Here is a 15024-nt window from a genome sequence, read left to right as displayed (position 1 = left end):
TTGATTCTAAATTATTAAATCCTATAAATAAATTTTAAATTTTATTATAAACATAATAATCTTAAATATATTTTTTGAAACATATTTCTCCTTCGATTCTAAATTAATGTGGTGTTGGATTATTACCTTCATCAAAAAAAATATATATATATATATATATATATATATATAGTGGTGTTGGATTTTGAAAATCAACACTACAGTAGTGTAGCTCCTGTTCGATTCGGTTGATAATATCAATTTATTTAATTTAACCAAATTAGGAGTTTTAAAATCAAAATCGTATTGAATAATTGAAATAACTAATATTTAAAAAATAAATTTCTAAAATAACTAAATCAAACTTTTAAATTCAATCGGTTAATTCAGTTTAACGAATTTTTACTCACCCTTGTCCACAACACCATAGTGGTGTTGATCTTTCAAAATCAACACTACAGTATTCGTTAATTTCATTTAGGAGGCTCAGGACTAGGCTTGCACACTATATCTACCTTCTCCACACTCAACTTCTCCATTACATGTTAATTTTTTAGAAATCTAAATTTTCTAGGTCCATTAATGAATTTCGATCAAAAAGTATTGATAGACCTAGAGAGCTCTGATCAGACTCATTCTGAGTGTTATAAGTTTCTAAAGTGCCCCCACGGTCTAAATGTGCCCAGAGCTATTAGCTTGAAGTCATTAACATCGGTAATTAGAATGTTTTTAAAGTTTCAGACATTAAGGCAATTGATACATACACATAATTTATCATAGGGATGTCAAAATCAGACATGAATATCATAAATACCTTCAATACATTATCCTCTTCCATTACATGTTAACTTTTCAGATGTCTAAATCTCTTTGGTCCATCAATGATTTTCAATCAAAACTTATTAATGGATTTAGAGAACTCTAATCGGACTCATTCCAAATGCTATAGGTTTCTAAAGTTCCCTAAAGTCTATATGTGTTTAGAGATATTAGTTTGAAATTATTAACATTAGTGATCAAAAGGTTTTCAAAGTTTCAAACTTTAAGGCAATTGACACATACACATAACTTCTCGTAGGGATGTCAAAATTAGGTATTAACACCATAAATACCTTCATGCACTATCTTCTTCCATTACATGTTAACTATTTAAAAATTTAAATTCCTTGGTCCATCAATGAGTTTTAATCAAAATCCATTGATTGACCTACAGAGCTCTGATTGAACTCATCCAAGTGATACAAGTTTCTGAAATGCCTCTGAGTTTATATGTATCTAGAAATATCATCTTAAAGTCATTAACATATCAGAAGGTTTCAAAGTTTCAATGTTTAAGGCAATTGGCACATATAAATAACTTATCGTAGGGATGTCAAAATTAGACATAGATACCATAAATACCTTCAATGCACTATCCTCTTTCATTACATGTTAATTTTTTAAAAATTATCAAAATCTATTGATATACCTAGATATCTCTGATCAGATTCATTCCAAGTGGTATAGGTTTTTGAAGTGCCCTGTAGTCAATATGTACCCAGAGATATCAGTTTGAAGTTATTAACAATAGTAATCAAAATGTTTTTAAAGTTTTAATGTTTAAGGCAATTTGACACATATGTCAAAATTAGGCATGAACACCATAAATACCTTCAATGCACTAGCATCTTCCATCACATGCTAACTCTTTAAAAATTCAAATCCCCTAGATTTATCAATAGGTTTCGATTAAAATCCATTGGTGGACTTAGAGAGCTTTAATCAGACCCATTCCAAGTGCTATATATTTCTAAAGTGTCCCAGAGTCTATATGTGCTCAAAGATATCAGCTTAAAGTCATTAATAATGATGTCATAATGTTTTCAAAGTTTTAGACTTTAAGACAATTGTCACATACATATAACTTATCATAGGGATGTCAGAACCAAACATGCTCAGCATAAATACCTTTTCTACATTACCCTCTTCTATTACATATCAACTTTTTAGAGATCTAAATCACCTAGGTGTATTAGTGGATTTTGACCAAAATCTATTGATAGACCTAGAGAGTTATGATCAAACTTATTCCAAGTGTTATAGGTTTCTGATGTGCCCTAGAGTCTATATGTGCCAGAGATATCAACTTGAAGTTATTAACATCAGTGATCATAATATTTTTAAAGTTTAAAATTTAAGGCAATTGACACATACACATAATTTATCGTAGGAATCTCAGAACCATAAATTGACACCATAAATATCTTCAATGCACTATTCTCTTCCGTTACACCTCAAATTTTCATAAATTCAAATCCCCTAGGTTCATCAATGAGTTTTAGTTAAAATTCATTGATGAGTTAGAGAGCTCTAATCGAACTCATTTCAAGGCCTACAAGTTTCTATAGTGGCCCAGAGTCTATATGTGCCTAGAGATATCAACTTGAAGTCATTAACATCAATGATTAGAAGATTTTCAAAGTTTCAAACTTTAAGGCAATTAACGCATAGACATAACTTAGTAAGGATGTTAGAACTCAATATGGATACCATAAATACTTTCAATGCACTTTCCTCTTCCATTAATTATCAACTTTATAAAAATCTAAATCTCGTAGGTCTATCAAGGGATTTGGGTCAAAACTCATTAATGGACCTAGATGATTTGAATTTCTAGAAAGTTGACATGTAATGGAAGACGACAATGCAAAAAAAGTATTTATGGTGTCCATGCCAAGTTCTGATATCCATAAGATAAGTTATTGTATGTGTCAATTGCCTTAAAGATTAAATTTTTAAAAATCTTGTGATCACTACTATTAATGAACTCCAATTGATATCTTTGGGCACATGACTCCGGACACTTAAGAAATTTGTATCACTTGGAATGAGTCTGATCAAAGCTTTCTAGGTCCATCAATGGGATATAATTAAAACCTATTGATGAACCTAGGAGATTTAGATTTTAAAAATTTGGCATGTAATGGAAGAGGGTAGTGCATTAAAGGTATTTATGGTGTTCATGTCTGGTTCTAACAACCCTATGATAAGTTATGTGAATGTGTCTAATTGCCTTAAAATATGAAACTTTGAAAACCTTCTAATCATTGATGTTAATGACTTCAAGCTAATAGTTATGGGCATATATAGACTCCGAGGTACTTTTTAAACTTATAGCACTTGGAATAGATTCAATCAAAACTCTCTAGGTCCATCAATGGATTTTGACTGAAACTCATTGATGAATTTGAGAGATTTAATAGATTTATAAAAAGTTGACATGTAATGAAAAAGGATAGTATAGTGAAGGTATTTATAGTGTTCATGCCTGATTCTGGCATTCAGATGATAAATTATGTATATGTGTCAATTTCTTTAAAATATAAAACTTTGAAAACCTTTTGATCATAATTTTTAATAACTTCAAGTTGATAGCTCTAGACACATATAGACTCTAGTATACCGTAGAAACTACAGGAGTTGGAATGAGTCCAATCGAAACTCCCTAGGTTTATCAATGAATTTTAATCAAAATCCATTGATGGACCTGGACGACTTGGATTTCTAAAAACTTATAATGAGATGGAAGTGGTAAGTGTGTAGAAGGTATATATGGTATATAATCCTGGTCATAAGACGCGTAAACTAGTGATGATTTTGAAAGATCAATATCAATGTGGTGTTAGTCTTTCGAAACCAACACCTCAATGTTTGTTCTTCTCACACATAGTGGTGCTAGTGTTGAAGATTAACACCACTATGGTGTTGATCTTCTAATAACAATACTACAGTATTCTGAAAGTTTAAACTCATTTTGAGTACTACTAGGAAGGTCTTGAAGTAGTAAAAGAAGGCACATTTGGACTCTAGTGCATCAAATAAATCCACATGAGTTGAAATGAGTCCAATAGGAACTCTATAGGCTCATTAATGAATTTTGGTCAAAATCTATTGATGGACATAAGGGATTTGGATTTCTAAAAAATTGGCATGTAATGGAAGAAGATAGTATAGGAAAGATATTTATGGTGTCCATGATTGGTTCGACATCATTATAATAAGTTAGGGGTATGTGTCAATTGCCTTAAAGTTTGAAATTTTAAAAATCTTCTGCTCACTAATGTTAATGACTTTAAGTTGATAGCTCTAGGCATATATAGATTCTGAGGCACTTCAGAAATTTGTAGTACTTGGAATGGATCCAATTAGAGCTCTCTAGGCCAATCAAAACTCATTAATATACCTAAAGGATTTAGATTTTCTAAAAAGTTGACATATAATGGAATATATGAGTGGAGAGGATAGATATGGTATACAAGCCTCATCATAAGCCTTATAATTGAAATTATGATTGTGTGTCAATTGGTACACTTTGATGTTGATTTTAGAAGATCAACATCAATGTGGTGTTGTTCTTCGGAAGATCAACTGATCAACACTATTGTATTCTACTAAGTTAATATCCAGAGTGTTCAAGTTCTACAGAACTAATAAGTACACAACAATTCATTTCCTTAAGAAAATATTCACACTATAGTGTTGAATTTTTAAATCCAGCACCACAAACTGTGGCGTTGGAGTATGTGGTGTTGGATTTGAAAATCCAATACCACATTCAAATCCATCACGTTGCATGAGACATTGCGATGTGAAATTTTCAAATACAGTACCATACTAGTCAAAATATTAATTTAATATAAATTTTAAATATTTAATAATTTTTTAATGAATTTTTTTAATAAAATAATTAAAATTTTATTTTATAATTTATTTTACCTTTTTTATTCTTTTATAATTAGATATTAAAATATAGAAAAAATATTTAAATTTTTTATTAATCTTCTTTTATATTTTTTATTTTTCATTAAATTTTAAAATTAAAAATAAAAATGAATAAATTTAGAGGATTATCCTGTGTCTAATGATAATTTTTTTAAAAAAATAAATTTGAGTCATTAATATCTTTCCTTGATAATATAATTAAGTTTTTATTTTTTTTATGTTGATTGATTTAGTTTAAGTAAGAAAAATCGATACGCAAGCTAAGAGAGAAAATAAAAAAGAGAAGAGATGTTTACGTGCATTCGGACCACAAAATTAATTTTCATTGAACTGTGGCTCGATCTATGCTTTTAAAAAAAAGGTAATGGGCCAGCTGTTGACAGGAAAGGTATAATGGAAAACAAGTGCACTCTTTGAGAATTTTGAATATGGGGTGCGTCTTTTGGGAATTCGACAATTTTATGTGCACCCTTTGATCAATTTTCGTTAATTGTTTTTATTTTTATTTTTCTCATATTGTTGGTGTGGTATATATACAGTTGGTGGGAGCTATGGATTGTTGCAGGTGAGGCTCGATAAGCTCTTTCCGACCTCCTGCTACCTTTTTAATGTCCTTGTCTGAGATAAAAATGTGATCTTGCGCCTTCTGAATATAATAGAACTAGAAGTGTTCTAGTTTGAAATTGAGGCTACTTCTACTAAACTTCCTTTGTTGACTTTGACCACATCAGTTGCTACTAGATCCACTTCTTTCAATCGGGTCATCCTCACCGAGCACCTTTCTTCAATGTTCCGATCTAAAATCGAGGGATAGGTCAACTCCTGTAGAGCTTCCTTTATCGAATTTAGCTACATCAAATGATATTAGATCCACTTCCTTCAGTCATCGTCCTCATCAAACACCTTGCTTTAACTCCCCAAGCACCTTGCTTCCTTTCTGAAATATATCAATCGGAGGTTAGAAGGGGGGCTAAGGCATATCTTGGCATGCCCCCTTCAACATTCAAGTCAGACTCGGAGAAGAGAACGGAGTAGTAGAACGGAGAATAATAGTCAAAGAAGAAGTGATATGATGAAATGCACATACCTTTTTCACTAGAATGATTATCTTATTTATAGATAAAGAGAAGAAGTGTTTCTCCTATATTAGTGTCTTCTCTATCTTCATGCGTAGTCTTTATTTCAAGTGGTGACACCATTTTTGACGATAACTGTATAACTCTAGCCTTCTATAACTATCGTAACTAGCACCTCTTTTCTTGCACCTGCACCTGTAACTACCACCCGTTGATGAAAACAACCGTTAACGCCTATTCCATAACTAACTCACCTCCCTCTGTTGAACTTGATTGCCCTCATTTATTAGCTATCCAATGGGTGTATCTTAATGATTTGGATTTAAACTTAAAACTTGGTTGAAGAGCTCAAAATACAACTGAACTTCTTATGAATGTTGTCAAGCTCTTGACAAGCATCACTGAGCTATCAATGAATATTATCGAGCTCCTGCTAAAGATTGTCAAGCTCTCACTTAGTCCGATCGAGGAGCTCCAAATACAGTAAATTTTGGGATTCAAACTAACTCAAGTCCTTGCTGATTGAGTAAAAGTTGTGCCTCGCCGAATCTGTGTTGATCAAGCCAAGAAGGTATTACGTGGAGTCTATGTTGATTGTGTCAAGATTATGCCATGCGGGAGACTTTAATTTTACTTACCTCTCCGTCATAAGTATCCCTTTTAAATCTAATTGAAAGATATTGTAGACCTATGCTGTCTGAAAACGGCGTTTAGACTGCCGTCCCTGTTTCTGAAACGCTGGGAAACGTTTCCACTTACAAGAAACGACCAATGGAGGCTGTAGCGGCGTCGGGGCCAGGCGGCGCGACCGCAGAGCGGGCACCGGCAGCGCTAGAGCTCCTCTGCACGGTCCCGGACGGCACCGCGGAGGTGCGGAGCCACCCTGCGACAGCGCCGGCGCTAGCCAGAGCAGTAGAAAAGATGACAGGGAGGGGGCAGGAGTACGCCATCGGGGTGATGGCGGCGATATACGACGGTGCGGAGGCGGGATCAGCACCGGCGGAGGCGGGAATAGCGATGGTAGCGGCGATGCAGGGGGATTGCAGTGCCCGGGCATGGCGGAAGGGGGTGCAGTTGTTGCGTGCGCTGCATGAGAGCGGACGGCTGGTGGAACGGTGGGTGCGACGGAGAAGACGAAGGGGGTTCTTGTACGTTTCCAAAATCTGGAAACTTCATTATTGCCGTTTCCCCGTTTCCGTTTCCACGTTTCCCGTTTTTCATCTCTAAGTTTCCAGACAACATAGATACAGACCGATTGACTAGGCAATTAGTGTGATATCAAACTTGTAATAATGAAATAGAGAAGACTTACTGAAAAACACAACTCCAGGGGTGAGTATTCGGTTAAAACCGAACCGAACCGAACCGAATAAACCGAAAACCGAATAAACCGAATAAACTGAATTTTTTTAACCAAACCGAACCGACCGAATTTTTTGATAATAACCGAATAAACCGAACCGATTAAATATCGGTTAATTCGGTTAAAAACCGAATTAACTGATTTTTTCTAACACAAATAACATAATTTGATTTCTAACACGAATAACTTAATTGAACAATTACAAATCATGGAATTATACCTGTAATTCGTGTGGCCGTGGGCGCCTGGGCGGTGGTTGTAGGCTTAAGGAAAAATCAGAAATGAGGGGAGGGAGGACTGAGTCGGTGGCGACTGGGATCATGCGGGCCGTCACAAAGGAGGGGATCAGGGACGGACGCGACGCGAGTGAGGAGCAGGACCGGGAGCGACTCACGACGGCACTGAGGAGCAAGAATCGCAACGGCGTTGAGGAGCAGTGGAACCGACGCGCTGAGGAGCACGAATCGCGAGTGAAGGTTTGTGAAGTTAGGGTTTTGAGGAGCGGGAATCACTCGAGGAGAGTGGGAATCGACGAGGAGAGTGGGCGCGAGTTAGGGTTTGTGAAGTGGTGAAGCGGCGAGGAGCCGAGGACGAGGAGGGTGGGAGAGAATCGTGAGTCGCGACGGCGAGAGAAGAATTCGGGAGCTAGGGTTTTTTTTTTCTGGCGGTTTCGGCTTTCGGTTTTGTTTCGGTGCACAGCCGCAGACCGTAGTTCGTGGACCGTGGGCCCGTGGCTCCGTGCGGTGCAGTGCGGCTCGGTTTATTCGGGTAAACCGAATAACAACTTCAAAAACCGAGCCCGAACCGATTAAACCGAAAAATCCGATTTTTCCATTAAATAAAACCAAAATTCCGAATAAACCGAACCGAATTAAAAATTTGGTTCGATTTGATCGGTTTGTTCGGTTTACCCGAAATTTTGCTCAGCCCTACATCCAATGTGTAAGAAAACACATGGGGCAACCGACCTGCTATCATTCACCGTCCTGTTATAACACCTTTAAATCTCCCTCGGGTACTTGATATCTGCTTCGTTTATCGCTCATTTAGCATGAATCTCCAAGGCACTTTGATCCTGCAACAAAATCCAATGGAGACTACGAATTATATTCTCTCTTTTAACCTAGATCAAACGGTTCACCACTTGAAAGGATAAATTATTTAACCGATGAGGAAAACATCCCCCTTTACCTTTGGGGAAATTACAGTCGTCGTCTCTGTCATCTTTCTTCATTCTCAATTGTTTCCCGACATTCCTCGCGTGCATTCTTCTATGCATACATTGTCGTGCATAACCTCTCACATTCTGAGACCACTTGTAACTCCTAGCTAGTAAGCTTCTCACCACAACTTTCTTTCGTCTTCTCCTTTGCAATCAAATCCTCTCACAATAACCTCCCAATCACGAGTTCAACTTTCTGGTTCAAGACTACCCCAACCGAACACGTAGAAGGATATACCACCTTTTACTACGGACAACTAATTGGTGGCCTCCTATTCCTTATTCCCGCTTTCTTTAAAGAAATTTCCTTGTATTTTCACATTCTCTTGTGCCAACTAGCCCCACACTCATTTCGCCTTCTATGTAGTGTGTTTATTATATTCAACCATCACTAATTACTTCCCCTTACATCAATTAATTTTCACTAATTCTACCCGAAGAAGAGTGAAATATAATTGGAGTATTTTAATTACTTTACTTCTAAACACTCAATTGAATTTTTGAAGAAATATATATCCGACATCCAACAAGTTTTGGAAGATCCGATACTTCTTCCTCCGACCTCCCTCTTCGTTTACCCGCCTACAAATTGGGAGACTGACCTTCCCCCTCCTTGAATTGGGTCACTTCAAGGAAAACTCCTTTTATCGACCCATTGCTGATCTTCTTGGCGAATCACCATTAATTACAACATCACTAACCTCATCTACGAAAACCTGCTCTTCCATTTTGGGTTGAGTCCAAAGAAAACTGAGCTTGACTGTGATGTAGGTAATCATTTTACTGAATGTTGGTTCCTTTTATGATATTTAATTCAAGGCGATATGTAATAATTTTCTGTAGGAGAAGAACTTTTCAAAATCTTGAAAAACTCAGTATTTCTTTATTCATGACCATCATCCTGTCAACCAGCACTTCCAACCCAACCAATGTTAGAAGAACAGACCCTCTTATCAAGAGATGACTTCCCCTTCTCGAAAGGGGTCGTCATGGTCATCTCTCTCAACTAGTGTCGACATCTTCGTACCAAATTCAGTTGTGTTTAATTTGCAACCTTATCAGTCTAGTAATTATTGCATCTTTCTGTCCTCGACGTTCTAATCGAACAGCTTGGTGACTCGACTTGGAGGGGTACTCATGATAGCGTGGGTATCCAATCCGTCCCAGATCATCAAGACGCGCCTGCGTGGGCCACTCCCGGGCCATACCGAGCTCCGAGCATGCACGAGCACCATCGGGCGACGTCTGCTTAGCCATGGTAAAGGAAGCAGTTGGACTTCATCCAGAAGCGTGCGTCGGCCGACCTCCTCAGGTTTAGAAAGAAGAAAAGGTAGGTCCACGGGAGAAGAAAGAAAAGAAGAAAAGGTACAGTTTAATCAAGAAAAGAAAGAAAGAAAGAAAGAAAAAAAAAAGGTATGGCCACGGGAGAAGGAAGAAAAGAAGAAAATGTACGTCGACGGGAGAAGAAGAAGAGAAGAAAAGAAGAAAAGGTACAGTTAAGAAAAAAGAAGAGATACAGTTTGATTATACACGGGAAGAAGAAAATGTACGTCGACGGGAGAAGGAAGAAAGAAAAGAAAAAGATACACGTTGATTCGATCTTTCTTTAAAATCCATGACAGGGACTAGTATTTTTTGATATTAAAATTCATAAATTACAAAACACTAATTAATTACAAATATTAATTATCTTTTTTCGACAAGTTTAAAATAAATTTGATCTTTTTAATCAATCACAACTCTCTTGCTTTTACTTATAATGTAATATATGTCCCTGGGGCAATGGTGCAACGGTAGGACATCCGAATTGTAACTCAGGGACTGCGGTTCGATCCTTAGCTACGACGTATTTACAGGAATTTTCCTCCACGTAATCAAAGGATGCTGGGCATCTGGATTAGCCGCCGTATGTGCTTCTCGATTTACCCTGGTGGTCGGTGGGAAACTTCCGTTGGATCGGACCGGGCCACCACTCCCAGAGATGTGGCTACTGGGATTATCATTTTTTTGATAATGTAATATATATTTTTTGTTTTATGAAGAATGTTAAAAAAAATATACTTTATGTATTTAACAAAACAATAGAAAAAAAATAAGTTTGTGAGTGCTAGCTTCAGCAAAAAAAAAAAAAAAAATTGAAATCCCAACTCTTAACTCTAAAGAAAAATTATATAGCATTTCTAACAAATGGTCAATAGAAATTTTATTCAATCTTATAGAATTGAAATTGCTCATTTTTATTTGATTTAATGGGAAAATAAACAAATTTATGATTTTTTATTCTATCACTAAATAGAAGGAAAGATAAATAAAAGTCTCTTATTGCTCCTCCTAAAATATTCAAATTTTGAAGTCTAATATTCCACTCCCAAAATATTCAAATTTTGATGCCTAATATTCCATAAATAGTTTCAATTGTATAGGAATAATGATCATTTTTAGCATGAATTGTTTGTAAGGGAACTCTCCCTTCTCTGATCCATTCAACATGTGCAATTTTCTTTTCCATTGATCCGCTCTATAATTTGCACTAATTCAATAGCTTTTTTCATTGTCTTTTAGAATGAAACTCTACTTTTTAATTATAAAGTTATACATTCCCCAAGAATATTAGGTTGCCCATAGGGTTTCGAAACTCATATATTATATTTATAATTGTTATATGATAGGTGGGGCTTTTTAATTATACCATAACTACGTCCTCGAGCTTGACTCTTATGAGGTAAATTGAAAAATTATAATTTGTCACTATGGAGGATGGTATTATCTCAACTTTGTTAAGATTCGACCCTTATCCACTTTAACAATTTTGTCCCGTAATAATCAACTCTTCTTCTGAAAAAAAAATGAAATCCGCCACCTTAGCGACCCCACATGGTCGGTCCCACGACCATCTGTGAGGAGATAAATCTAGAAACTGCAATTGGTCACGATGCAGGGGTATTATCTGGCTTCGTCAGGATTCGAACTCTTACTCTCTTCTGCTGCTGCGTCGTAACTAACTCAGTTATGTCCCGAAACCGTAATAATCAACTGCATCACACTCTGGCGGCAATTCGCGAGTGCTAACAAGTCTATATAAACGCCCTCATTCTCGTGTTAATAATCCACACTAAATTTGCCTCCATCATCGATCAGCTGCTACGCTTGACTGATCCAACGATGTTGAAGCAAGCGGTTCTTCAACCGTCCCTCCTCTTCTTCCCGCGCCACCCCTCCCTCCTCGGCGCCGGAGCCTCCAGCGTCGCAGCCTTCAGCCAACAACGACAATGCCGCCGCCAGCGCCGTCAGAATGACAGAAACAATAACAACAAGGTGCGCTGTGCCGCCGCACCCAACGAGTTCTCGTTGTCGGGGCAACCAACCATCGTGAATTCGAGGCGGCAGGCGACGGTGAAGGCCGAGGCCACCGTACTGCTGACGGTCAGGGAAGTGTTTGCGCAAATGGAGACCACGCCGGAGCTCCACGATATTAACGGTTTGCATCTCGAGCTCATCAGCGCTGACCTTGACCGTACGTGATTAACTCAACCATCCATTAATTCGACATTAATGATCATGTGTGCTGTTGATGACGACGACGATATTGTTTGGCTATAATTAACAGAAACAGGATCGGAGAAGAAGACGGTGGCGGCGTTCGCCAAAAAGGACAAGATAGGAATCGGTAGCATCACATACGAAGCAACTTTTAGCGTTCCGGAAAATTTTGGAAAGATCGGAGCCGTCGTCGTCCGGAATGAGCACCACAACGAGCTGTTTCTCAAAGACATCGTTCTCACAATCCACGGCGATTATTCCGCTCCTCTTCTGTTCGATTGCAAGTCGTGGGTGCACTCCAAATTCGACAACAGTCAAAACAGAGTCTTCTTCACCGCCAACAAGGTAAATAAGAAGATTAATCAAGAAAAAAAATGTTTTTTTCTGATGATTTTCGTTGATGAATTGAGTGATTTTGTGGTTTGCAGTCTTACCTTCCGTCGGAGACGCCGGCGGGGCTGGTGCGCCTGCGGCAGCGGGAGCTGGAGATTCTGCGCGGCGACGGTACCGGCGAGAGGAAGAAGTTCGAGAGGATCTACGACTACGACGTCTACAATGACCTGGGAAACCCGGACAGCAACCCCGGGCTGGTTCGGCCAGTCCTCGGTGGCTCCGACGAGTTCCCCTACCCGCGCCGGTGCCGCACCGGCCGGCCGCCAACTCGCTCAGGCATTTCATCGAACATTTCCCACTCTCGTCGCTTTTCATTCGATCACTTGCTCTTGATGGTCCACTGAAGAAGATTTGGTCGTCGTTTCAGATCGTCAATCGGAGCAGAGGAGCGCGACCGTGTACGTGCCGAGGGACGAGAGCTTCTCCGAGGTGAAGCAGTTGACGTTTGGGGCGAAGACGTTGCAGTCGGTGCTACACGGCCTGCTGCCGTCGGTGGAGGCGGCGCTGGTGGACTCGCGGAGCTTCCCATACTTCACCGCCATCGACGAGCTCTTCAACGAGGGCTTGACGCTTTCCACGCTCATCTTCTCCGCCATCGTTCCCCGGCTCGTGAAGGCGATCGTCGGCGGCGCGCAGAATATCCTCCAGTTCGAACTGCCTGAACTGATCGACAGTCAGAAAATTCATATTCATTTCTGTATATATATTTTTTAAAAATATTACTTTAATATTTACTTATTTACTCTGATAATTTAACAGGAGATAAGTTTTCCTGGTTAAGAGATGAAGAATTTTCCAGGCAGACTTTGGCCGGCCTCAATCCTCTCAGCATTCAACTAGTCACAGTAATGAATCCAATTTTTCTCGATTCAGATTTATTTACCTTTTAATAATCGCAAAAAGACAATAAAATGGCAATTTTTACAGGAATTGCCATTGGTAAGCAAGCTCGATCCAAGCATTTACGGTTCGCCGGAGTCGCTGATCACGGCGGAGCTCATTGAGAAAGAAATTAAAGGAATCATGACCGTCGATGAGGTCAATCGAAATCACTTTTCTCTTCTCCAGTTGATTAGTTCGAAATCATCAAATTTTTTTCCTTTTTTTTCATCTTATTTTTTGTTTGATCGATCATGCAGGCGTTGAAGCAGAAGAAGCTCTTCATTTTGGACTACCATGATCTGCTGCTTCCGTTCGTGAACAAGGTCCGACAGCTGGAGGACACGACGCTGTACGCCTCCCGGACGTTGTTCTTCCTCTCGCCGGAGAGCACCCTGTGGCCGATCGCCATCGAGCTCACGAGGCCCGCTTCGCCGAAGCAGCCGCAGTGGCGACAAGTGTTCAAACCATCCAGGCAAGCCACCGACTCCTGGCTCTGGCGTCTGGCCAAGACGCACGTCGCGTCCCACGACTGCGGCTACCACCAGCTCGTCTCCCACTGGTACTGCTTTCATATTCCGGCGAAATTTCCGATTTGGAATTCTAAAGATTTTACCTTTGCGTAAGGCTTCGGACTCACTGCTCCGTGGAGCCGTACATCATCGCCGCCAACCGACAGCTGAGCCAGATGCATCCGATCTACCGCCTGATGCACCCCTACTTCCGCTACACCATGGAGATCAACGCCCTCGCACGCTCGTCCCTCATCAATGCCAACGGCGTTATCGAGCAGACCTTCTCGCCGGGTAAGTACTCCCTCGAGCTCAGCTCCGCCGCCTACGACAAACTGTGGCGCTTCGACATGGAGGCTTTGCCCGCCGACCTCATCCGAAGGTTCGAATTTCAAATTTCCACCAAAATTTAACTTTTTAAGATCATTGTGATTAGAAGATGAGATTTTGACTCCACAGGGGGATGGCCGTGGAAGATCCAGAGGCAGAGCACGGCCTCCGGCTCACCATCGACGACTACCCCTACGCCCAGGACGGCCTCCTGATCTGGTCCGCCATTGAGCAGTGGGTGGCCGATTATGTTGGCCATTACTACCCCTCGCCGGATGATGTCTCCGCGGACTTCGAGCTCCAATCGTGGTGGACGGACGTGCGCACCAAGGGCCACGCCGATAAGCAGCACGAGCCGTGGTGGCCATCGCTGAGCACGCCGGCGGACCTCGTCCGTATCCTCACCACCATCATCTGGGTGACCTCCGGCCACCACGCCGCCGTCAACTTCGGGCAGTACGATTTCGCCGGATACTTCCCCAACCACCCCTCCATCGCGCGCGCCAACATGCCGTTGGAAGACGCCGAGGAGGATGACCTGGCGGCGTTCCGGGCGAAGCCGGAGGCGGCTCTGTTGCGGTGCTTCCCGTCGATGATCCAAGCGACGAAGGTGATGGCGATCCTGGACGTGCTGTCGACGCACTCGCCGGACGAGGAGTACTTGGGAAAGGATGCGGAGGCTGCGTGGACCAAGAACCCGGTGGTGAACGCTGCCTTCGAACGCTTCAACGGCCGGCTGAGGGTGATCGAGGGGATCATCGGCGCGAGGAACGCCGACCCCAGTCTGAAGAACCGGTGCGGCGCCGGAATCGTGCCGTACCAGCTCCTGAAGCCGTACTCCGGGCCGGGGGTCACCGGAATGGGCGTGCCCAATAGCATCTCCATTTGAAGCATCGTCCTTTGTTTTTCCGTTGCTGGTTTGAGCTTCCAATAACGTAGATCTCGTTTCCAATAATGTAAACCATAATG

General features: G+C 40.3%; 1 protein-coding gene across 1 annotated transcript; it reads left to right on the top strand.

Moving 5' to 3' along the window:
- The first annotated feature begins 11563 nt into the window (after positions 1-11563).
- On the top strand, positions 11564-14978 carry LOC141833652 (linoleate 13S-lipoxygenase 2-1, chloroplastic-like). Its single transcript, XM_074721135.1, has 9 exons — positions 11564-11915; positions 12009-12286; positions 12370-12610; positions 12702-13007; positions 13094-13179; positions 13262-13372; positions 13474-13775; positions 13841-14107; positions 14185-14978. The coding sequence occupies exons 1-9, from the start codon at positions 11564-11566 to the stop codon at positions 14942-14944; spliced, it is 2703 nt and encodes a 900-aa protein (XP_074577236.1). The 3' UTR covers positions 14945-14978.
- Positions 14979-15024: the final 46 nt, after the last annotated feature.

This window comes from Curcuma longa, chromosome 8 (assembly GCF_044706935.1).
Source record: "Curcuma longa cultivar G26 ecotype Majalengka, Jawa Barat chromosome 8, ITB_CL_G26_1.1, whole genome shotgun sequence".
In the NCBI taxonomy this organism is placed as follows: domain Eukaryota; kingdom Viridiplantae; phylum Streptophyta; class Magnoliopsida; order Zingiberales; family Zingiberaceae; genus Curcuma; species Curcuma longa.
This window is presented reverse-complemented; position numbering and strand designations above follow the sequence as displayed.

Coding starts and splice junctions, on each gene's coding strand:
- LOC141833652 (XM_074721135.1), top strand. CDS start 11,564: ATGTTGAAGCAAGCGGTTCTTCAACCGTCCCTCCTCTTCTTCCCGCGC. Junction 12,287..12,369: donor TCTTCTTCACCGCCAACAAG/GTAAATAAGAAG, acceptor TGTGGTTTGCAG/TCTTACCTTCCGTCGGAGAC. Junction 13,008..13,093: donor ACTGCCTGAACTGATCGACA/GTCAGAAAATTC, acceptor ATAATTTAACAG/GAGATAAGTTTTCCTGGTTA.